The 23,921-nt window shown below is 36.7% G+C and overlaps 1 protein-coding gene across 3 annotated transcripts in view; it reads right to left on the reverse strand.

The window, feature by feature from the left end:
* Positions 1-23,921, reverse strand: part of ANO10 (anoctamin 10) — a 177,678-nt gene that overhangs the window by 125,269 nt on the left and 28,488 nt on the right. For all 3 annotated transcript variants that reach the window (XM_045530741.1, XM_045530740.1, XM_045530742.1), the window contains exons 9-11: positions 23,068-23,250; positions 11,452-11,643; positions 8,725-8,853 (exon numbers count right to left, since the gene is read on the reverse strand). In XM_045530741.1, coding sequence (XP_045386697.1) covers positions 8,725-8,853; positions 11,452-11,643; positions 23,068-23,250 — 504 coding nt within the window. The remainder of the gene's footprint in view (positions 1-8,724; positions 8,854-11,451; positions 11,644-23,067; positions 23,251-23,921) is intronic.

Raw genomic sequence — 23,921 nt, forward strand, 5'->3', positions numbered from 1 at the left:
TTAAAATTAATTTTAAGATTTTACTTCCTTGTATGAAGAGACACTTTCATATCAAAGAGAAAAATCTTGTAAACAGAAACATGTTAATTTGACCCACCAATAGTTTTAATGAACTTTCTGTAATGTTCCTTTTTTCCAGCTTCACTGCGGCATAATTTACAAACAAAAATTGTATATATTTAAAGTATACAATGTGATATACATATACATTGTGAAATAATTAACATAAGCTAATTAACATATCTATCACCTCACATTGTTACCTTGTAACATTCTGAATTAGAATTTCAGCATGATTTTATAATACAAACTTATATGGTAACAAACCAAAAACTTGTATTTTCTAATTTATTTGTAAATGTTATACTTTTTAGATTCATTACAAGACCAATTACTATGAAATTCAACTGAGGTCCTGGAAACATCAGAATAATGTTTAACTTACTAATTTTTTGGTTATTTCTGACACTTAATCTGAGCTTGGCTTTGTCCTGACACACAAAATTCTCAATTTAGAAACCAAAGCTAGGGAAAGTCAATAAAATACAAACAAACAAATCTCCAAATACATACTGTGCCAGAAAGAGGATCAATTTGTGCCAATATAATCCAACTTCTGATCAACAGGTGACATTTTAAAATATTATACAATAAACAGGTGTGGCTTACTGCAAGCGCATTAAAATAAATACACAATGAATAGTCAAAACAATCTTGAAGAAGAACAAAGTTGGGGGGGTCTCACACTTTCTGATTTCAAAACTTGCTATAAAGCTGTGGTAAGGAAAATAGTGTGGTACTGGCAATAAAGACAGACATACAGACCAATGGAATAGAATAAAGAGCCCAAAAATAAACCCTCACAAATACGGTCGAATGATTTTTGATGAGGGTGCCAACAAGCAGTCACTGGGGAGAGGACAATCTATTCAACAAATGGTGCTGGGAAAACCGGACATCCACATACAAAAAAATGAAGTTGGACCCCTATCTTGAATCATATATAAAAATTAACTCAAATTAGATCAAAGATCTAAAACCATAAAATTCTTCAAAGACTGGCTATTGTGAATGTGCTTCATGACATTGGATTTGGCAATGATTTCTTGGATATGAAACAAAAAGCACAAAGAAAAGAAAAAATAGGCAAGTTAGACTTCATTAAAATTTAAAACTTCTGTGAATCAAAGGATACTATCAACAGAGTGAAAGGCAACCCATGGAATAGGAGAAAATATTTGGAAATCATGTATCTAATAAGGGATTAATATCTAGAATATACAAAGTCCTACGACTCAACGACAACAAAAAATCCAAACAGCCAGATTAAAAATGGGCAAAGGACTTGAATAGACAGTTCTCTTTTTTTTTTCCCCTCCCCACCTTGAGTAGACGTTTCTCTAAAGAAGATACATAAAAGGCCAATGACCTCATGAAAAGATACTCAACACCACTAGTGATTAGGGAAATGCAAATCAAAACCACAAGGAAATATCATCTCACACCCATTGAATGGCTACTATCAAAAAAAAAAAAAAACAGAAAATAACAAGTGCTGGCCAGAATGTGGAAAAATTGGAACCCTGTACATTGCTGGTAGGAATGTAAAATGGTATAGCTACTGTGAAAAATAGTATGGTGAGTCCTCAAAAAATTAAACATAAAATTACCATATAATCCAGCAATGCCACTTCTGGATATATTCTAAAAAGAAGTAAAATCAGGGACTTGAATAGATATTTATACTTACAGTTATACCAGCATTAGTCACAATAGACAAAAAGTGGACGCAATCTCAGTGTCCACTGAGGGATGAATGGATAAAGAAAATGTGGTATACACATACAACAGAATATCATTCAGTCTTAAAAAGGAAGAGAATGTTGACACACACTACAACATGGATGAACCTTGAGGATATTACAGTAAGTTAAATAAGCCAGACACAACAGGACAAATACTGTATGATTCTCCTTATATGAGGTTCCTGGAATAGTCAAATTCACAGGCGAAAAGAAGAATGATTATTACTAGGAGATGGGGGAGGAAGAAATGCAGAGTTAATGTTTAAATGGGTATGGAATTGCAGTTCAGGAAGATGAAAAAGTTCTGAAGATCAATGGTGGAGATGTTGCATGATGATATAAATGTAATTAATGCCACAGAACTGTGAACTTAAAAATGGTTAAAATTATAAATTTTATGTTATGTAAATTTTGTCACAATTTGAAAAATGCACATGAAAGAGCATGACGCATCTAGTTACAATCTCCTCACACTCCTCACCCTTTTCTCCTCACACCCCTCACCACTTTCTGTGGGTGATCTCCATCGTAGTAAATATTGATAACATCACAGTTATCTCCCCGTTTACAAAAAACAACAAATACACAATCACTCTTCTAAGAATTTGGCCTTGGTAACCAAACCAAATACTTCTTGTTTAGAGGTATAAGCCTAGAGGTCTTTAACAGAATAGCTTAAAATCTTGCTGGAATTTTTGCCTCTGTGGATTAAATTTAGGCTAAAAAACACCTTTCTTCTATGTTATGATCAACTCTAAATTAGCTCATGGCTGTACTTTTGTCTCCTACCCTTCAGATTGTCTGGTACCTCTAAATTACATCCCAAGAGTAGATTACAATGGGTTCAGAATTCAGATGGGAAGTCTCCACCAGCATGGAAAATAACTGCCTTTCAACTGCTCCAGGAAATCAAGATAAAGCTACATCCAGCCCCTTCCCAAAACATGCTATAGATGCCCAGACGTCACCAAAGGTAGACAGCGTCAGCAAAGATTCTGCTACCTTTGGATAAAATTAATGAATATCTGCTTCTCAAACCTTAATACAGGCCATTCATTTGACATATCATTTATACTGCCTAGTTATCTCTCTAGTGGATGTGTTTAACTACATCTATGTAGATGTGGGCTTGTGTGTGTAAAATATGCACATCTTCTCAACTACATTAAAAAGCAGAGTTCTTGAAGACAAAAGTGAAAAACAGCTATGTCTGTCTCTTTTTAGCACCAGATTCACTATTATATACATAGGAGTTCTCAGTATTGATTGAGTGTAATTTAATTAAGGAATGAAAAGAATGAGCACTTGCCACCTTATGCCCTATAAGCAGAACTTAGAAGTGTTATAAACCACAATTATAGTCATGTAATACTGAGTATAAATACATCAAAAAGGAAAAATATCCATTTTCCTCTTTAAAGAAAGACTGAAATGCCTATTTTCTTTTTAAATAGCTTAGTTTATTAATTCAACATTCATCTAAACACTAAACTGCATGGCATACCTACCATGTTTCAGTCACTATTCTAAGGGAACAACAATCTTATTATATTTACTGAGATAGAAAAGTAGACATTGTCCTGTCCTCTTGAAGCTGACAGTGTATAGGAAAGACAGATGTTAAAGACATAAACCCACAAGTAAGTACAATGCACGGCTGGTAAGCAGGATAAATGCCATGAAGGAGAAGATTACAAGGCTTCATGAGAGACTAACAGAACAGACCTAGTTGTGATGGAGGGATCAAAAAGGCCTGGGGGTTCAACGATATCTGAGCTGAGACTTAAGGAATAAAAGTGTGTTAGCCAGGCATAAAAAGAGGACTTTGTGTGTGCAGAGGTCCCAAGTTGGGGAGAAAAAAAGTTAATAAACGAGGATTTTCATTCCGGAAAGATGGAGCAGAAATACTTTAAACTATTGTTAATGTTAAGTACAACTAAAAACCATGGGCATTATATATAAAATAAACATAAGAAGACTCTGAAAGGTAGAAAGAAGGAGGCAGTCTGTCTAGGGATCCCAGAACCCAAAGAATGACATGGGACTGAGTTCCCTGGATTTTTCTTTGCTTCATATATCCCAGATTGAGTGCCAAGGAAGCTGGCAACTCAGAAATGCAAATGGACAGAGATTTTTAAAAAGCCCCAAGTAAAGGCTTCTCTCTCTTACCAAAGGACCAGGAAAGGGGGCATCTAGCAAGACGAAACTTTTAGACAATAATCATTCCACTCCAATAACCATTCTACTCCAGCCAAATACCACAGGAAACACTGTGGCCCCATCTCCCATTCATGTCAGCAAATGCCTAGAGGAGAGCCTAGACTTATCCCTTTGATGGGCTATAGAAAGGGGCCTAACCCCACCAGAGAAGGAGGCTGAGTAGGGAAGCTGGCCTTCCCTCACCATTAAATGGTAATAATCATACTCCCTCTCACCCTGTCAGTAAAGTCTACATACAGAACCTTCACTTCCACCCCCACCTGGCAGTCACAAGGTTCCCTTTCCATTCTCCACTGCAGTGGTATCACAGGAAGTATAGTGAAGAGTTGGGACTTTCACCACCATGCAACAGTAATGAGGACATCCTCCATGTGGTGTCAGTGAGGCCACGTGGGAAACAATACTGAGGTAAGTGGACCCTTCCCAGTAAAAGAAATATCAGTGGACATGTAGTGAGGAGCCAGAACTCTAAGTCCTGTCCAGCAGTAACAAGGATCCCCCACCTTGGGTGTCAACAGAATCCAAGTGGGGAACCTAGACTTCCACCACCAACTGGCAGTAACAAGATGACACCCCCACCTCTGCTGAAGTTGTGTCAGAGGAGGCCTGCTAAAAAGTAAGATTTAAATCTTATCCAGATCCAGAGTCTCATAAAATAATACCCAACATGTCTAGTGTCAATTAAAAATCACTCATTATAACAAGAACCAAGAAATCTCAACTTGACTGAGAAAATACAAACAATAGACACCGGCACCGAAATAAATCAGGTATTGAAATTATCTGATAAGGATTTTTAAAGTAGCTATGTTATAAACTAAAGGTCTGTGTCCCCCCAAAAATACATTCATATGTTAAAGCCCTTATTCCCAATGCAGTGGTAGAGCCTTTGGAAAGTAATTAGGTTTAGATGAGGTCATGAAGGTGGAGCTCCCGTGATGTGAATTAGTACCCTTATATTAATAAGAAGAGACACAAGAGCTTTGCTCTTGGCCATGTGAATATAAAGTGAGGAGGCAGACATCTGCAAGCCAGGAAGAGGTTCCTCACCAAGAACCAAATCTGCCAGCACCTTGATCTTGGACTTCCCAGGTTCCAGAAACATGAGAAATACATGTCTGTTATTTAAGCCACCCAGTCTATGGTACTTTGTCATAGTAGCAGGAGCTATGACAAGCCATCATAAAAAATGCTTCAACAATCAATTACAAAGCCTCTTGAAACAAATGGAAAAACAGAAAATCTCAGAAAGTAAATAGAAGTTATAAAAAAGAACCAAGTGAAAATTATAACACTGAAAAATGCAATAACACAATTTTTTTAAAAAAACTCAGTAGCTGGGCTCAATAGTAGCCCATAACATGACAGAGGACAGAATCAGTGAACTTGAAGATACATCAATAAAATTCACTTAATCTGAACAAAAGAAATAAAACAGACTAGAAAAAATTGAAAAGAGCCTTAGGGACCTGTGGGAAAATACAAAGACCCAACATTCATACCAGAATCTTAGGAGAAGGAGGAGAGCGGGACTAAAAAAGTATTTGAAGAAATAATAGCTGAAAAGATCCCAAATTTGGTAAAAGATACAATCCTACATATCTAAGAAGCTGAGCAAGCCCCAAACAGAATAAACCAAAATAAATCCACACCAAGACCCACCATGATTAAACTCTCAAAAACCAAAGATATAGGAAAAAAATCTTTAAAACACCCAGAGGAAAATGGACACATTACCTATAAGTTAACACCAATTTGAGTGACAGCAGATTTCTCATTTTAGAGAAATGAGACTAGAAAAAAGTACCAAAATATTTTTCAGGTGCTGAAAGAAAAAAACTGTTATCCATGAATTCTATATACAGAAAAACTATCCTTCAAGAATGAAAGAGAAAAAGAAACAAAGTTCTCAAATGAAGAAAAAGTAAGAGAATTTCAAACAGAAAGGAAATTGTATTAGTTTCCTAGGGCTACCAGAACATAAAACTGGATGGCTTAAACCAACAGAAATGTATCGTCTCAGTCTGGAGGCTAAAAGTCCAAAATCACAATGTTGGCAGGGCCATGATCCCTCTGAAACCTGTAGGGGAGCCTTCCTTGGTGCTTCTTAGCTGCTGGTGGTTTGCCAGCAATCCTTGGTGTTCCATGGCTTGCAGCTGCAGCACTTCAATCTCTGCTTCCCTCATCACATGGTGTTCTCACCTCATGTTTCTGTGTGTCTCTTCTGATAAGGACACCACTCATACTCGAATAAGGGCCCATCCTATTCCAATACAACCTCATCGTAAATAATTACATCTGCAACAACCCACCTACAAAGAAGGTCACATTCTTGGACTTCAAGATGTTTTTTGGGGAGATATAATTCAACCCATATAAAAAATTACCAAAAAAAAGTTTACATACTGTATAATTCTTTTTATATAACATTCTTGAAACGACAAAATTAGAGAGGGAGAACAGATTTGTGGTTGCCAGGAGTTAGGAATGGTAGGGAGAGGAGAAAGGTGTGACTATAAAAGGATAGCAGTAGGAAGATCTTTGTGGTGATGGAGAATTATCTTGATTGTGGTGGTAGTTACATGAATCTATACATGGGATAAAATGACAAATAACTACATTCACACTGTACCAATGTCAATTTCTTTTGTTTTGATACTGTACTATAGTTCCTTAAGATGTAACCACTGAGCAAACTGGGCGAGAGGTACATGGAACCTATTATCTTTCCAACTTCCTGTGAACTATACTTATTCCAAAATAAAAAGTTAAATAATAACAAAGTAAAAATTAAGTCTCAATTCCAGGCTAACAATTTAAATTTTCTGTAGATAACCCAAAGTTTTTCCTGATACAGATGTTTTAATAGATATTTTTGTACTCTAAGATACTAGGTGTAGATGATGACAGTAAAACAGTTGTTTCAATACTATGTGGAGATAAAAAAAAAAAGTAAGAATCTAGAGGGCAACGATCAAGTGCCCCTTGAACTTGCACATTAAGTGAACTCATGAGGACTAGACTAGCAAAATCAACCTGTGACACATGAGTCTGCCCCACAGTGTTGTAGGCCAGTAAATCTCCCAAATTAAGTAAGAAGGACCAGGCCCTGGATCTTATTAAGATAACACTAAATAAAAAAGAAAGCAGTAGGCTAACAATGGTAATACACAGGAAGAAAAACTGAGCCAGCCAGAAATCTAGAGAAAGTAAAGGCAAAAATCAAGAAGCGGGCAGTACTGAGCTCATCCAGCATTGCTCAGAAGCTGGCGATGGACACCAAGATCTGGCTCATGTCAGAGCTCTGCTCTTTGCGGGGGTACAGATGGTTTGCAGGCTTTCTGTTTCTCTCAGGACGATTACACTCCCCTTATTCTTCTTCTACATTTACCAAGAAATCTTCTAATAACCAATTCCATCTTTACTTTAACACTGTCTGTTATGGTATTGGAAAAGTATCTTCTTAGGGCAAATTAACTATCTGACATTCTGGTCAGTCCCTCATGAGTATCAGTTTTTATATTTAAGTCAGTCCCTAAAGCCGAATTAACTCTGGGTGTACTAAGACAAGTTTCTATAATAGATTTGTACAGTTAAGGACCATATCCTAAATCTAGAAGACAAGTTTGAGCCTAGCCAGTTGGCCTCTCTCTAAGGTACCTCTATCTTGTTCTCTCACTTCACATGTGATAAATGAGCCTTGCAAATAGCTCTCCAAAATCCTATTCAACTCACAGAATTCAAAACAGACCTACTTTTATCTGCCAGGGCCATTCTCTTTTCCCTCCTACTCACTGCTATCTAAAATCATTCTCCAAAATGCATATTCTACATATAGCATCTATCATGAACACAGATTCCTATCAAATATGATAAAAGAGCAAAACGAGCAAAGCAGAATATATTTCTTTAGCTGACAGTGGAAATGTGCAAGTTCATGATTTCATTTCTTCTGGTCAGCCCTGAGTCCTAAGGCCTTAGGTATATGAAACACCACTCTATAATCCTGCTAAACTCTGCTTTAATAAGTTCCACAACTGTTCTATTTTGAAAATATCTACAAATGAAAGGCAGTCACAATATTCTTGACAACAATAACCATAAGCAACAACAAAAAATTCCTACAAATTCTTCCATTTACATTTGGTTACTGCTTAATTTTCAAGATGTTACAGGAATCCATATTCTGAAACATGATAAATGGAAAATCTAAAAAAGGCACACACAGCTAGCTGACTTGTACTTTGTATGTGAAATTATGTGTTTTCCTACAAATTACCTTTTGGAGTTTGAGAGTTCTACAATGAATTCCACATCTGTAGCAAATGAAATTTAAATCATTATCAAAAAGCATTTCTTAGGATTTATTTGCTTAAGAAAGTAGAAGTGTCATTTCCCCACAAAAGACTAAAAATACAAATTAAATTTATAGAATTCTATTTCAAACAGGATTTAACTACTTAACACTGAACAGGCCAGCACAAAGGCTGGAAAAGTCACTTCCTGTTTTCATCATGGTGACTGATTTTCATACCTAGGCAAGAAAGCACAGCCTAAATGCTCATATCTTCTATTACTTATTTCTTACAAGTGCAAGTTGCTAAATTGTCAGTCATGGACAGCTGGGGACAGTACTGCTTTAGAATAACAGAGGCATCTGATGTGGATACTACTTAAAATAGTTTAAATTTTCACTTACCTCCACCGCTACTACAATCAAAATGAGGTCTGTTTTTGACTCTGGAAAGACTGCATTCACTTGAGGTGACATTCCAATCAGAGCACAGTTAGTGACCACAGATATAACACTCATTGTTTCAAAAGCCAACTAAAAGAAAAAAGAATATGAAATTTAAAACTGCAATGAATGTTTCTACATTTCCTCACCCTTTTTTGTATTATCTAAAAATCAAGGAAAAAGTCTTACCCTAGTTCTAAACATTCCAAGTATATTTTAAACTTTTTTCTCTGTCATGCTATGATTTTCTTTAGCTGAAAAAAGCCATACTGTTAGAAAGTATTTTAGACACTTTTGGCTTGAATATCCCAAAGCATTATGTTCTACCTTCCTAATTGGAGGCAACCAGGGACTGAATTTGTAATATTGTTAAAGTTACTCTACTCATATTCTAATGGAAATCTAAAGTAGGGCTGCCAGAGAAAATGTTTCACGTTCAAAAACAGGTGAAGTTTCAAAAAAGAATTTATGTCATGCTACTGTCCTTCTACTTTGACAGATCACACACCAGATCTCGTTCAGCTAAAACCAACTTTACAACCAAAGCACCAGTTATAAACAGTGGTCCCTTCCTAGCAGCATTAACCAAATCGCCTGTAGAACTACAGATGTGAGGCCCCACTGAGACCTACTAAATAGACACTGATCCAGGATCCCGTGAAGGAGACCTTGGTGCATACTGCTGAGGATGGACGTAGAAATGTTGTGACCACTGCTTTTTTTTTTAATATAAAGTACTTGATGATCACTACTTGATAACTTAACCACTAATTCCAAGAAACACAATTACTAATAGAAACATAAATTTTAAAAGAAGTGAAACAAAACATGATTGAATCCAAACTTAATACGTATATCTCCTCCCATGGAAAATTTCTGCCATCTTATAATTTAGAAATCCTTTGTGTCATCTGATGATTTTCCCATAGTTTTCTTCATAACAAACCTACTCAAGACTTTCTTTACCTTCTCTATAAAATAGCTTAAAATTTCTATTTACTTATTTTTGACACATTCATATCATTTAAAAATCAAAAGTTCTAAGTATATAGTGAAGAATCTCTTTCTTTTTCCCCTTTTCTCCCACTTCCCAGCTCCTGTTCACCCTAAAAAATAGCCACTATTGCTAATTTCTTATGTACCTTTCCAGACACTTTGTATGCAAACGAATGTATACACTCTTCCTTACTGTCTTTGCAGCATAATACACACTGTCAGGTCCCTTGCTTTTGTCATTTAAAGTGTCTTGAAGGACTTTCTGTGTGAGTAGTAAAGCAGGTTCCCTATTCTTTGTCACAACTGCTGAAGTATTTTATTGCATGGACGTACCAGAATTCACTTAACCATTTTCTTTACTGGTGAGCATTTAGTTGCTATGACAAACAATGCTACAATTAGTAACCTAATATGCACATCATTTAACAAGAGTGGAAGTAGGCTAAATTACTAAAAGTGAAATGGCTAAATCAAGGGGGACATGCTTTTGTAATCTGACAGACAACCAAGCTACACTCCTCCACAGGGTTGACAGTCCACACTTCTGCCAGCAACATATTAGAGTGCCTGGCTTCCTGCTCTTGCAATTCATTTGTAACTAAACTTTGAGGGTTTGTTTGTTTTTTTAATCACCTATATTGAGTTATAATTTACATACAATAAACTGAATTCATTTAAGGTACACACTTCATTAGGTTTTGATAGGTATATTCACCTGTGAAACCACCACACAAATAAGATACAGAACATTTCCATTTCCCCCCCAAAATTCCTCATGCCCCTGTACAATCCATCCCTCTCTTTACAATTGGCCCTAAGCAAACACTGATCTGCTTTTTGTCAATATAGATTAGTTTGCATTTTCTAGAATTTGATATAACTGGAATCATACAGTATACATTCTTTTGTGTCTGCTTCTTTCACTTGGCATAATGATTTAGATAGAGATTGATCCGTGTTGTATGTATCAGTAATTCATTCCTTTTTTACTGTTGAGTAGTGTTCCATTTTATGAATATACCGGAATTTTTCTTATCCATTTATCTATTGATGCCAAGTTGGGTCATTTCCAGTTTTGGACTATTGTGAATAAACACAATAGTGTTAGATAGAACACTCCTGAGCAGCCTTTGTATGGAAATATCCTTTCATTTCTCCTGGCATTCTGTCTTCCCATTAGACTTCCACTGATACTTCCTTTGCTGGGAGAGGGACAAGTGCCTCACATGTGTTCCCATGTGGCCTCCCCTGTGCAAGGTGCTGGTGAAAGTCCTTACATCCCGCTAGGGTTCTTCTGAGACTGCCCCAGCAGGGACTAGAAAGAAAGCCTTACTACTACCAGGTCATAAGCAGAAGTCTAGGCTCCCTACGTGGCTCCACTGACACTGCAGCAGGGAGCACCTCGTTACCAGGTACTACCTGTTCAGAAGAAGTCTCAGCTGGCTACTTTCCTAGAAAACTGTCAAAGTTTTACATCTGAAAGGGGTCTTAAGGATTATATTTTACCTCTTCCAGCACCCAAGAAAAGTGAGGCCAGAGAAAGTTAATGACTGCTTAGGGTCACATAGCTAGTAGCAAAGCAAGGACTGAAATCCAGTTTCCTAAATCTCTCTTTAAGGTTTGCTTTTTTTTTTGGTCACAACACCTCCCTTTTCTATTTTTTACAGGAATAATTTTTTCTCAAATACTTACCTGCCATACACCAATACTGGCTGAAGGTTCTGAGAACGGACGTTTGAAGACCCTGCACATTTTTAAGGCATCTGAATTGACTTCAGTGAAGTTATTTAATACAGCAAAGGCAGCTGCTAACGGATAAACACAGGAGAAAAGGCTCACATAACCAAACTGCAGGAATAACTCCAAGTAATCATCGAAGGTACCCTGAAAATATAACCAACAAGAAAGCATGCACTGTTTTAATATCATATAATAGATGCTTTTGCAATATTATTTAAGACATTGGCTTTTAACTATTCAAAAAGCCTTCAAAGAGCTTCCCCCAATTCTTTCTTCTCAACCACAGAATTTACTTAAATTCAAAGGCTATTTCATATTAAGATCCTGAAATAAAGAATGAAAAATGACGTAGCTGTACATTTCATTATTCAAAATCACTGAATTACTAGATTTTTTCCTTCAGTAAACAACAGCAAAGCCAAACATGTTTGCTCTTGACCAACTAAGAAATGATCCAGTATCATTGTTAGAGATCTTTTATGATGTCCCCCTCACATCATGAGCACCCCAGAATGTCATTCACTGACCCTCCATTAAAAAATGGATGGTGGTGGTACCAGTGAAAACAGTGGAGTAATGACCACCAAAAGTCGACCTTTCCATAAAAGCAACATTAAAAAACCAAACAAAATTTGTCAGAATCAACTGTTTTAGTACTCTGGAAACTAACCAAAGAGTTGCAGCAACCTAAGCAGCATTTAGTCAAGGAAAACAGCTGAATTTTGTAGTATTTTAACTTACTTTAGTCTCTGCGGCAGCCTTGAAACATAACACCATGCAGCAGGAACAGAGTATCAGGGAAACAGAGTGGGGCTGAAAATCTCTGAAAGACTTATCCCCAAGGAAAGTCATTATTTGACCTGACTGGTGGTACTCTAAAAGAACCAAGTCAAAAGCCTGTCTTAATTCAACCTCACAGACTCTCTCCCAGTGCTAGAGGCTTCTCCCTGGGGATGTCAGTCCAGTGTTCTAACATAATGTCTGCCTGACGGGTAGCAGCTGGGGCAAATAATGAACAAGCGAGGTAACTGAAAGGAAAAGCTGAGGAATGAGATGTCCATGGGTGATTTGAAGCATCAACATTTTCCTGGAAATCTGGAAGATTAGGCATACACATAGGACCGTGCACATGCTCAGGAAAGATCTGAGAAGGCTCTAAGATCTTACACCTCTAACTGACCTTAAGGGTGTTTGACACAGGAAGTAAATGCTAAGGCAAAGTTTTAAACTTCCTTGCTGAGCGTTGATAGCACGGCCCAACAACAACAAAAGAGGGACCTACCACACAGCTATAGAACATTCAACCCAATAAAAGAATAGACATTATTCTCAAATGTATATAAAACATTTTCCAAAATATGTGATATGTTAGAGGAAATAAATTTGAAAGGCTTAAAATCATACAAAGTATTTTCTCTGACCACAATGAAATGAATCTGGAAATCAATAATAAGAAATTTGGAAAATTCACAAATATATGGAAATTAAGTGTATATTCCAAAAAAAAACTTATGGGGCAAAGAAGAAATCACATGAAATATCAGAACATAATTTAAGATGAATGAAAATGAAGATAGAGCATACCATAGCTTATGGGATGCCACAAAAGCAGTGGTTAACAGAAAATTTATGGCTGTAAATGCCTCCGTTAAAAAAAAGATCTCAAAACAACCTAAATTTCCACCTTAAGAAGCCTGAGTAAACTAAACCCAAAGCAAGTAGAAGGAAATAAATAATAAATACTAGAGTGCAAATAAATAAAATGAAAGTAGAAAAACAACAGAGAGGATCAAAAGTTGGTTCTTTAAAAACATGAGGAAAAAAAGAGATAAATCATTACCTGGACTATGCAAGAGAAAAAGGGAAAAGACTCAAATTATTAAAATCAAGAATGAAAGAGGGGACATCACTACTGGTTTTACAAGGGAGAAAAGGGAATGAAAGGCAATTCTATGAATAACTGTATGCCAAAAATAAATAACATTGACGAAATGGGCAAATTCCTAAATGATAGAGCTATGAAAAGTGACTCAAGAAGAAATAGGGGCCAGGCACAGTGCCTCACATCTGTAATCCCAGGACTTTGGGAGGTCAAGGTAGGAGGATCACTTGAGGCTAGCAATTCAAGACCTGGGCAACATAGTGAGATCCCATCTCCACACACACACACACACACACACACACACACACACATACACAAAATTAGCCAACTGTGGTGCTGCAGGCCTATCATTCCAGCTACTTGGGGGCTAAGGTGGGAGGATTATTTGAGCCCAGGAGTTCAAGGCTGCAGTGGGCTATGATGGCGCCACTGCACTCTAGCCTGGACTAACACACACCAATTCTTTTCAAACTATTACAAAAAATTGAAGAGAATTCTTCTTAAATCATTATATGATTTAAGGCCAGCATTACCCTGATACCAAAACAAGACAAGGGCACAATGAGAAAAGAAAACTAAGGGTATTATCGCTGATGCAAAAGATCTCAACAAAATACTAGCAAACTAAATCCAACAACACATCAAAAAGATAATCCACCATGATCAGGTAGAAGTTATCCTAGGGATGCAAGGATGGTTCAACATATGCAAAGCAATAAATGTGATACATCACATCAACAGAATGAAGACAAAAACCATTTGATCATCTCAACAGACACAGAAAAAGCACTGGATGAAATTCAGTATCCCTTCACAATAAGAATTCTCAACATATGAAGCACAGAAGGAACCTACCTCAACACAATAAAGGCCATATCTTACATATCCACAGCTAACATCACACTCAATAGGGAAAAGCTGAAAGCCTTTTCCTCTAAGAACTGGAAAAAGATAATGATGCCTACTTTCACTATTCTTATTTAACATACCCTGAAATTCCTAGTCAGAGCAATTAGGCAAAAGAAAGCAGTAAAGGGCATCCAAATTGGAAAACAGGAAGTCACACTGTCCATGTCTGCAGATGAAATTGTCTTATATATAGGAAAGCCTAAAGACTCTACCAAAAAAACTCAGAATTGATAAACAAATTCAGTAAAGCTTTTTTTTTTTTTTAAGACAGGGTCTCACTCTATTGCCCAGGTTAGAATGCCAGGGCATCAGCCTAGCTCATAGTAAAGTTGCAGGATAGAAAATAAATGTACAAAAACCAGTAGCATTTCTATTATACATACCAATAATGAAATAACTAAAAAAGAAATCAAGAAAGCAATTCCACTTACAATAGCTACAAAAAAAGTAAATACCTAGGAATAAATTTAACCAAGGAAGTGAAAGACATCCATAATGAAAACTACCAAGTACTGATGAACGAAACTGAAAAGAATATAAACAAATGGAAAGACATCCCATGCTCATGAATTGGAAAATATTGTTAAAATGATCATACTACTCACAGCAATCTACTGATTCAATACAATTCTTATCAAAATACCAATGACATTCTTCAGAGAAATAGAACAATCAATCCTAAAATTTATACAGAATCACAAAAGATATCAAATAGCCAAAGCAATACCGAGCAAACAGAACAAAGCTAGAGGCACTACACTATCTGACTTCAAAATATACTACAAAACTATAGTAACAAAAACAGCATGTAATTGGTATACAAACAGACACACAGACCAAACCGAGAAAAGAACCCAGAAATAAATCCATGTATATACAGCCAACTGATTTTCAACAAAGGTGTCAAAAACATACATGGAGAAAGGACAGTCTCTATAATAAATGGTGCTGGGAAAATTGGATATCATTATGCAACAAAAATGAAATTAGACTCCTATCTATCACCATATACAAAAAATCAACTCAAAATGGATTAAGGACTTAAGTATAAGACCTGAACCTATAAAACTACTAGAAGAAAATGTAGAGGAAACTCTTCAGGACATTGGTCTAGGGAGGCAAAGATTTTATGGCTAAGACTTCAAAAGCACAGGCAACAAAAACAAAAATAGACAAATGGGACTATAACACTAAACTATAAACTAAAAAACCATACACTAAAAGCTTCTGCATAGCAAAGGAAAAACCTACAGAGCGAAGAAACAAAATGTAGAATGGGAGACACATTTGCAAACTATATGTCTTAGTCCATTTATGTCGCTATAAAGGAATACCTGAGGCTGGGTAATTTATAGTAAAAAGTAGTTTATTTGGCTCACAGTTCTGCAGGCTGTAGAAGAATCATGGCACCAACATCTGCTTCTTGTGAGGGCTTCAGGCTGCTTCCACTCATGGCAGAAAGTGAAGGGGAGCCAGCTGTGCAGAGATCACATGGCAAAGGAGGAAAGCAAGGGGGGGGGAGGTGCCAAGTTCTCTTTAACAACCAGCTGTCACAAGAACTAACAGAGCAAGAACTTACTCATTACTGCAAGAACCGCACCAAGCCATTCAGGAGGGATCTGCCCCCATGATCGAACATCTCCCATTAGACCCCACCTCCAACACTGGGGATCAAATTTAAAAATGAGGTTTGGGGGGAACAAATATTTAAACTATGGTACTATTCATCTGACAAGAGACTAATATTCAGAATATACAAGGAATTCAATGCAACAATAACAAAAACATATAATCCAATCAAAAAGTGGGTGAAAAATAAGCACCACATGTACTCACCATCAAATTGGTTTCACTGATCAACACCTAAGAGCACATTTAGGAATAACATTAATTGGGTGTCAGGCAGATGTGGTGGGGGGGGGATGTGTGTATACATACATAATGAGTGCAATGCGTACCATCTAGGGAATGGACATGCTTGAAGCTCTGATTTGGGGGGGGGGAAGGGGGCAAGAGCAATATACATAACCTAAACTTTGGTATCCCCATAATATGCTGAAATAAAAAAAAAAGAAAGAAAGAAGCAAAAAAGTGGGTGAAGCACCTGAATAGGCATTTCTCAAAAGAAGATATACAAATTGCCAACAAATATGTGAAAAAATGCTCAACATTATTAATCATCAGAGAAATGCAAATCAAAACTACAATGAGATATAATCTCACCCTAGTTAGAATGTCTATTATCAGAAAGACAAAAACAACAAAAGCTGGCAAGGATGCAGAGAAAAGGGGACTCTTATATACCGTTGGAGGGAATGTAAATTAGTATAGCCATTAGGGTAAATGGTATGGAAGTTTCTAAAAAACTAAAACTAGAAATACCATATGATCTAGTAATTCTAATACTAGGTATTTCTCCAAAGGAAAGGAAATCAGTACATTAAAGGAATACCTGCATCCCCATGTTTATTGCAGCACCATTCACAACAGAAAAGATATTGAACCAACCTAAATGTCCATCAACGGAGAAACAGATAAAGAAAACGTGGTATATATACACAGTGGAATCTAACTTGGCCATGAAAAAGAATGATGTCCTGTCATTTGCAGCAACATGGATGAACCTGGAGGACATTATATTAAGTGAAATAAGTCATAAAAAGAAAGATAAATACCACATGTTCTCACTCATATGTGAGAACCAAAAAAAAAAAAAAATTTGAGCTCATGGAAATAGAGAGTAGAACTGTGGATATTAGAGGCTAAGAAAGGTGGGTGAGGGAAGGAATGGGATAGGTTAATTAATGGATACAAAATTATAGCTAGACAGGAAGAATGATTTCTGGTGTTCTGTAGCACTGTAAGGTGAATATGGTTAACTATAATTTATTGCATATTTTTAAAAGGCTAGAAGAGAGGATTTTGAATGTTCACAACACAAAGAAATGATAAATGTTTGAGGTGACGGATATGCTAATTATCCTGATTTGATCATTACACACTGTATACATGTACAGAAGTATCACTCTGTACCCCATAAATACATACAATTATTACCTGTCAACTAAAAGGAAAAAAATAATAATAAAGAGAAATAGAGCATCTGAACAGATCTATAACAAGAGACTGATTGAGTTAGTAATCAAAACCTTCCCACAAAGAGGCCCAGACCCCAGTGGCTTCACTGGTGAATTCTATCAAACATCTAAAGAAGAATTAATACCAATTCTTCACAAACTTTTCCAAAAAGCAGAAAAGGAAGAAATACTTCCCAACTTGTTCTACGAGACCAGTATTACCCTAATACCAAAACCAGACAAAGACATCACAAGAAAATTATAGACCAATACCCTTTATGAATAGAAATGTAAAAATCCTCAACAAAATATTAGCAAGCTGGATCCAGCAGCATATTAAAAGGATACACCATGACCAAGTGAGATTTATCCCAGGATTGCAAGGCTGGTTCAACATACAAATATCAATCAATGTAACACACCACATTAATAAAGTTTTTTGAAAAAGACACAGAAAAACAAAATCCAATATCCTTTCACGACAAAAACAACAAGTGAGGAATAAAAAGGAATTCCCTCAACTCAATGAACAGTGTCTACAAAACACCCATAGTCAATGGCTAAAGCTCCCCACTAAGATCAAGAATGTCTGCCCTCAATTCTCTTATTCAACATTGTCCTGGAGGTTCTAGCCTGTAAAATTAGACAAGATAAAGAAATAAGAGGTATCCAGAGCAGAAAAGTAAAGCTATCTCTACTTACAGAAGATATAATCTTATACATAAAAATCCTTAAAGAATTAACAAAAGACACACCTACCCTATTAGCTGAAAGTTAGCAAAGACCAACTGACCAAGACAATTCTAAGAAACTATGTATGAACTATAAGAACAAAGTAGTTATTAAGAATACTATGGGGCTGGGCACAGTGGCTCCTGCCTGTAATCCTAGCACTCTGGGAGGCTGAGGTGGGAGTATTACTTGAGCTCAGTAGTTTGAGACCAGCCTGAGCAAAAGCAAGACTCCGTCTCTACTAAAAATAGAAAAATTAACTGGTGTGGTGGCTTACACCTGTAGATCCAGTTACTTGGGAGGCTGAGACAGGAGGACGGCTTAAGCCCAGGAGTTTGAGGTTGCAGTGAGCTATGATGATGCCACCACACTCTACCCAGGGTGACAGAATGAGACTCTATCTCAAAAAAACAAAACAAAACAAAAGAATACTATGGTATGTCTGTAAAAATCATCATAATTAATTTTACATATCTAATTTATTAAATGTATGAAGGCAATGTTTCAGGTTCCAGGTGATCCGTGCCACATCATATCTCAGAGTTCCCTACCCTGAGCATATTTATTTAGCGCAGATTTGAATGGCAAGGAAAGAAAGTATAGAGTGAAGGCAACAATACAGACAGCAGGAACTGGGCTGTTCTCTTCCTTAAACTGTTCTTTATTCAATATTATATTGAGTGATTGCTGAATGCCAGGCTTTGTGTTAGAAACAGAGTTTCCCCAATAAATAACATGAGGACCCTACTCTCAGTGACTGAGAAAGGAAAATTATTCGCCAATGGTACAAAAATTCTAAATAAAATATTAGCATACTCTACATAGCAATCTGTAAAAAAAATACTAAACAATTAATCATTTAAATGTGAACATGGCGTTCCCTTAGGAAATGTATTAATGTAAATAAAAACAATAAATAATTAAGGAGATAACATGATAATCACAATAAAAGCAAAAAAATTTTGATAAAATATCATTCATGATACTCTTAGTAAATAAGGAAGAGAAAATAACATTTTTAAACTGATAAAAAGTTACTTACTAAAAACATCAAACAAACATAATACCCAATCATGGTGAGAACACAAAAAATCAGAAACAAGATAAAGATTCCTGTGGTAACTACTTCTACTCAAATTGAACATACCAGTGAGCCTAACAGATGAAAACTGAAGGAATAAAGAAAATGTCCATTATTTATAGCTAAAATAACTGTCTACATAGAAAATCCAATAAAATCTATAGAAAAAATACTGGAAATAATAGGTGAGTTCAGCAAAGTTGTTGAGTAAAAGATACAAAAACAATAGCATTACCATATGTCAGCAACAAAAAATTAGAAACTACATTTTTGAAGAGATACCATGTATAGGGAAGAGGAAAGCCTCAAAGTATCTACCCACAGATAACTTATTCATTACAAAATGAAAAAGAACCTTTGTAGTATAACCAAGTCAGCCAAGTAAACAAACAAGATAGTCCCACAAGTGAGACAATCTGATGTCAATACCTGCTGGTGGGGTGCAAGACGTATACGTCTGAAGTTTAACTCAGATTTTAGGAAGAAACAATCAGACAATGGATTCACAAAAGCCAATGCCTTGAAAAACGGCAAGGGGATTACTCTAGATTTGCAGTTTTCAAACTTTTTGGTCTTGAGAGCCCTAAACTCTTAAAAATTATTAAAGACGTTAAAGATCTACTGTTAATGTGAGTTATAGCTAGTGATATTTACCATAGTATTAAAACTGAGAAATTTTAAAATTTCATTAATTCCTTTAAATAATAACATATTAACATAAATGAAATATCCTTTTAAAAATCGTTACAATTTCCAAAACAAAAAATCTTTGGTGCAGCGACACTCGTTTACATTTTTGGCACTATCTAGATTAATAGAAGGCTGCTCATTTACTGTGTAGCAATACATTGTTCTAGTTGGAATATTCATCATGAAAATTCAGCCTTAGGCAGCTATGAGGTTGGATGTGAACTGGCGGTTCCAGGAAAAGGCCAGCAGTGGATAGTGAAGATCTAAGAAGAGACACAGCTTAGCCCTATTGGGCTGGTGGAGCCAGGGTCAGAAGATACCAGTGGATTACCCTTGGTGGGCATATTACAAAGGATTTCTTTTTGTTTATTTACTCTGTCTTGCATTTTCCAAATTTTCTATAGTGAGTGTATAAGTATTACTTTTATAATAATATTTTCTTAAGTTTCAGCCAAATTGCTTTTTCCCAAAGCTTGGCAATATTATTTCAGACTCATTACAGCAGTCAAGATAAGATTACAGAAAATACAACTCTAAATTCATTGAATTCAGGCAGGAGGAAAATACACCCAGAAAAAAGGAATGATTAGTGCATAGGAAACAATCGCCTAGAACAAATGTGAACAGAAAGCATCTTCCCTCTCCAAATATATGGAGAGAACTGAAATAGCAAATGCCCAATGTCAGTCCAGTGGAAAGAGTAAAAGGAACTTGTAGGAGATGAGGAGGGGAAATGGCCAGATCATGCAGGACCCTTTAGGCACGTTAAGGAGTAACACTGCCAATGCTAGAGTTCACTCACAGACCCAGGACCTGCAAGAGAAATTAGTACACTGTGTCCTTTATTTCACATCTCCGAGCTTGTGCTGTAAAAAACAGAGTCTGAAACGGGAAGGCAAAGTCTTGAATCTTATTCCTGATTTAGTCGCCAAATGATTAATAACACAGAGCTTCAGTTGCCTCTTTTAGACACGGGAAGAACCATTGCCTCCCTCACTTTCTTTATAAAGGTATTGTCAGATGTCATGAGATGCCAGAAGAGATCAGATCTATGATTCTGGCAGTATCACCTTATTGGCATAAGTTTTTAGACAAATGAGAACTGCTCAGACAAGGGGTATGGTGTTTGGATTACTGTATACCATTCACTGAGCCAGGGGGAGAGCAAGAGAAACCTGTACGGAGAAGGCTGAATTTGGTTTGGGACACTTTAGGGGATGACATCGTTTGCCCAAATAATTTCAGAGAAAAAGAGCTGAAAATTCTAATTGACTAGAGGAGAAGTAGGAAATGAGAGACAACACAGAGAATTACTACAGAAAACTGTGAGAGGCAGCAAAGAGACAGGACATCAACAGCAGAGGGTGTGGAGGGTTTGCTTAGTTTAAAGCAGGCAAGTTACTGACAGCTGGGGCAGGTAGAAGAGGCAGTGGAGATACAGGAGCACCAGGTGATGGCGGGGGACATGAAGCCTACAAAAGTGAGGGGGATGGAATGAGAACATGGGTGACATGACTGCGTAGTTTCTCAAAGAGAATAAAGGAAGAAAAATAAATGTGTCCAAAAATATCAACCCCCAGCACAGGCAAGCAAAGGATCCTGCCACAGCGTAAACTAGACTGAGCTTTTAACCCATAGTAAGCTAGCACTCACTCAATCCAAGAATGCTGGCTGCACACCACACCCATGCAGCTTTTCTTTACCTTCCCTCCGTCCGTGCCTCTGTGTTTTCTCTATACCTCACATATAAACATAAAGAGTGTTGCTGTGTAAGATGTGCTGTGTGCTTATACTCTGAATCGTCTTCTCCCTTAAATAAAGGACAGAAAATGCTAGTACATATGTCTATATTTTAATCAAAGACATACTGCCACCCGAAAACAAAAACAGCTGCATAGGTGAGAAATGGACAAAACTTGAGATGGTAAGTCAGAACAGGGCCAGTCCAAGTCCACTGACCATCCGAAGTGGCCAGGAACTGTATCCTGTGAGGCGGGAGAACCAAGAGCACCCCCTTCCCTGGAGTGCAACTGGAACCAAGCTGACTGAGTGAAACCAAGGCTGGGACAATGGTCCTCTCTGCTTTCAGAGGGGCTGAAAAAAGCCAGAACTGCTGCCCAGGAACTACGACTTGTCTCAAGAGCATATTACCTCCTGGCTCTGTGACCAGATCTACAAAATCCTCACTGTCACCACAAGATGGGAGCTCTGGGCTGCAAACACCTGATTCTGGACTAGGGACTTGGAAGCTTAGTGAGGGCAACTGCAAAAAATAAGGTAGAAGCAAGCAGACAGAAAAGGAGGACAAACTCCTATTAGGTTGAAAATATAAACTAAAATTCTTAAGCATATGAGAAAGACTGTGAAATTCAGCCAAGAAACTCAATAATCAGGAAACAAATTGATTCAAGATGAAAAATGAGACTATGAAAGTTTAACAACAATGGGCTCTCACTGAATGAACCACTGAAGGATCTAGCTCACCAGGAAGAACACTGTACCGAGAAGGAAGGTGCAGGACATACGAAACAATGGCCTGAAGCCAACGTGATCCCAACACCTCTCCCAGTGTGTGGAGATAGTGAATACAGTCAAAGCTCAATAAAAGTCTGTTGAACACATGGTGAGGTTTTATGAGCTAGAGCTTTCAAATAAGTACCAAACCTCTAATGATGTGCTTGTAGTTCCTTAAAAAAACCAGAAGTTCTGTCTTAAAGGAGCTGTTTTATATACATACAATAGCACTAATTTAAACTAAAATTTAATTTTATATTGGTATTTTTATATTGGTATTCCATTTTTCAGCAATGAGCCTCAATCTTTTGCTTGAGCAATCATTTTCTATAGATCGAAGCATCAGGAGTGAGCAAAGTTGCTGCCTCTCCAGGGACCAACGCTCCCTCGCTCTGTCATCTCCAAAGCAACTATTCCTATCCCTTCTCCACAGAGCAGTCACACAATTCTTCAAACTTGCCCTTTGGTGTTGTCAGACATAACTTCAGATTCAAGACAGCAGTATTTAAATGGATAGGTCCATCTTTTTAACTTTAAAGTGGTTCATGCTGAGAAAACAGGCCAGAAAGTACTTATAACATAGTCACGTCTGAAACAGTGAGTGTGTATAACATTTGTTGAATTCAGTGCATGACTGTTATTCACTTTAAATAAATGTTTAATTTAGCAATATTCCAACTTACCATGTAAGTTCCCATTTCTTTTTCCAGGATGACTTGTTCATATAATGTAGCATCAATGTCTGCCTTTAAAGCCTGCACCTTCCTCTTCACCCGCACACCATGCTTCTTTTGGAGCCAATAAGGAAGAAGAGATTCCACGATTTGGTTAAGGATCTGGGAGGTAATCAGGAGAGTGGCCAGGCTCTAAAGAGGAACACATAAATCATATTTGGCAAAGGAGATTAATAAAACCATAGCATATATACAATTATGTAATAAACAAAATAGAATTTTCAACAAATGGTATAATATTGTGTTATAAAAAAACTAGTATTAGAAAAGCCAGGTGTTAGAATGATGCTTTTAATTTATGCTTTTTCACAAGACAGATTAAAATACAAATAAAGTTATAATACAAATAAAATTGTAATAAGAAATAAACTAGTTAAGAATCAGTAGGAAAATGAATTAACTTAAAATTATCTGTTTCGTCATCTCATCCTGACTGCAACATATGAATCTAAATGATGTTGCCAACTTTGAAAAAAAGTAGTTGCTAAAATGTTTTTAAAATTCAATTATAAAACTAATACATCCTCACTATAGAAAATAGAAAAAGAAATCCACATATTTACAGCCAACTTATTTTTGACAAAGGCAGCAAGAACATACACTTGGGAAAGAAAAAACACTTTAGTAAATGGAACTGGGAAAACTGGATATCCATATGCAGAAGAATGACCCCTATCTCTCAACATATACAAAAACCAATCAAAATGGATTAAAGACCTAAATATAAGACCTGAAACTATAAAACTACTAGAAGAAAACACAGGGAAAACACTTCAGGACATTGGTCTAGGCAAAGAACTCAT

Source organism: Lemur catta, chromosome 18 (genome assembly GCF_020740605.2).
Source record: "Lemur catta isolate mLemCat1 chromosome 18, mLemCat1.pri, whole genome shotgun sequence".
NCBI lineage: Eukaryota > Metazoa > Chordata > Mammalia > Primates > Lemuridae > Lemur > Lemur catta.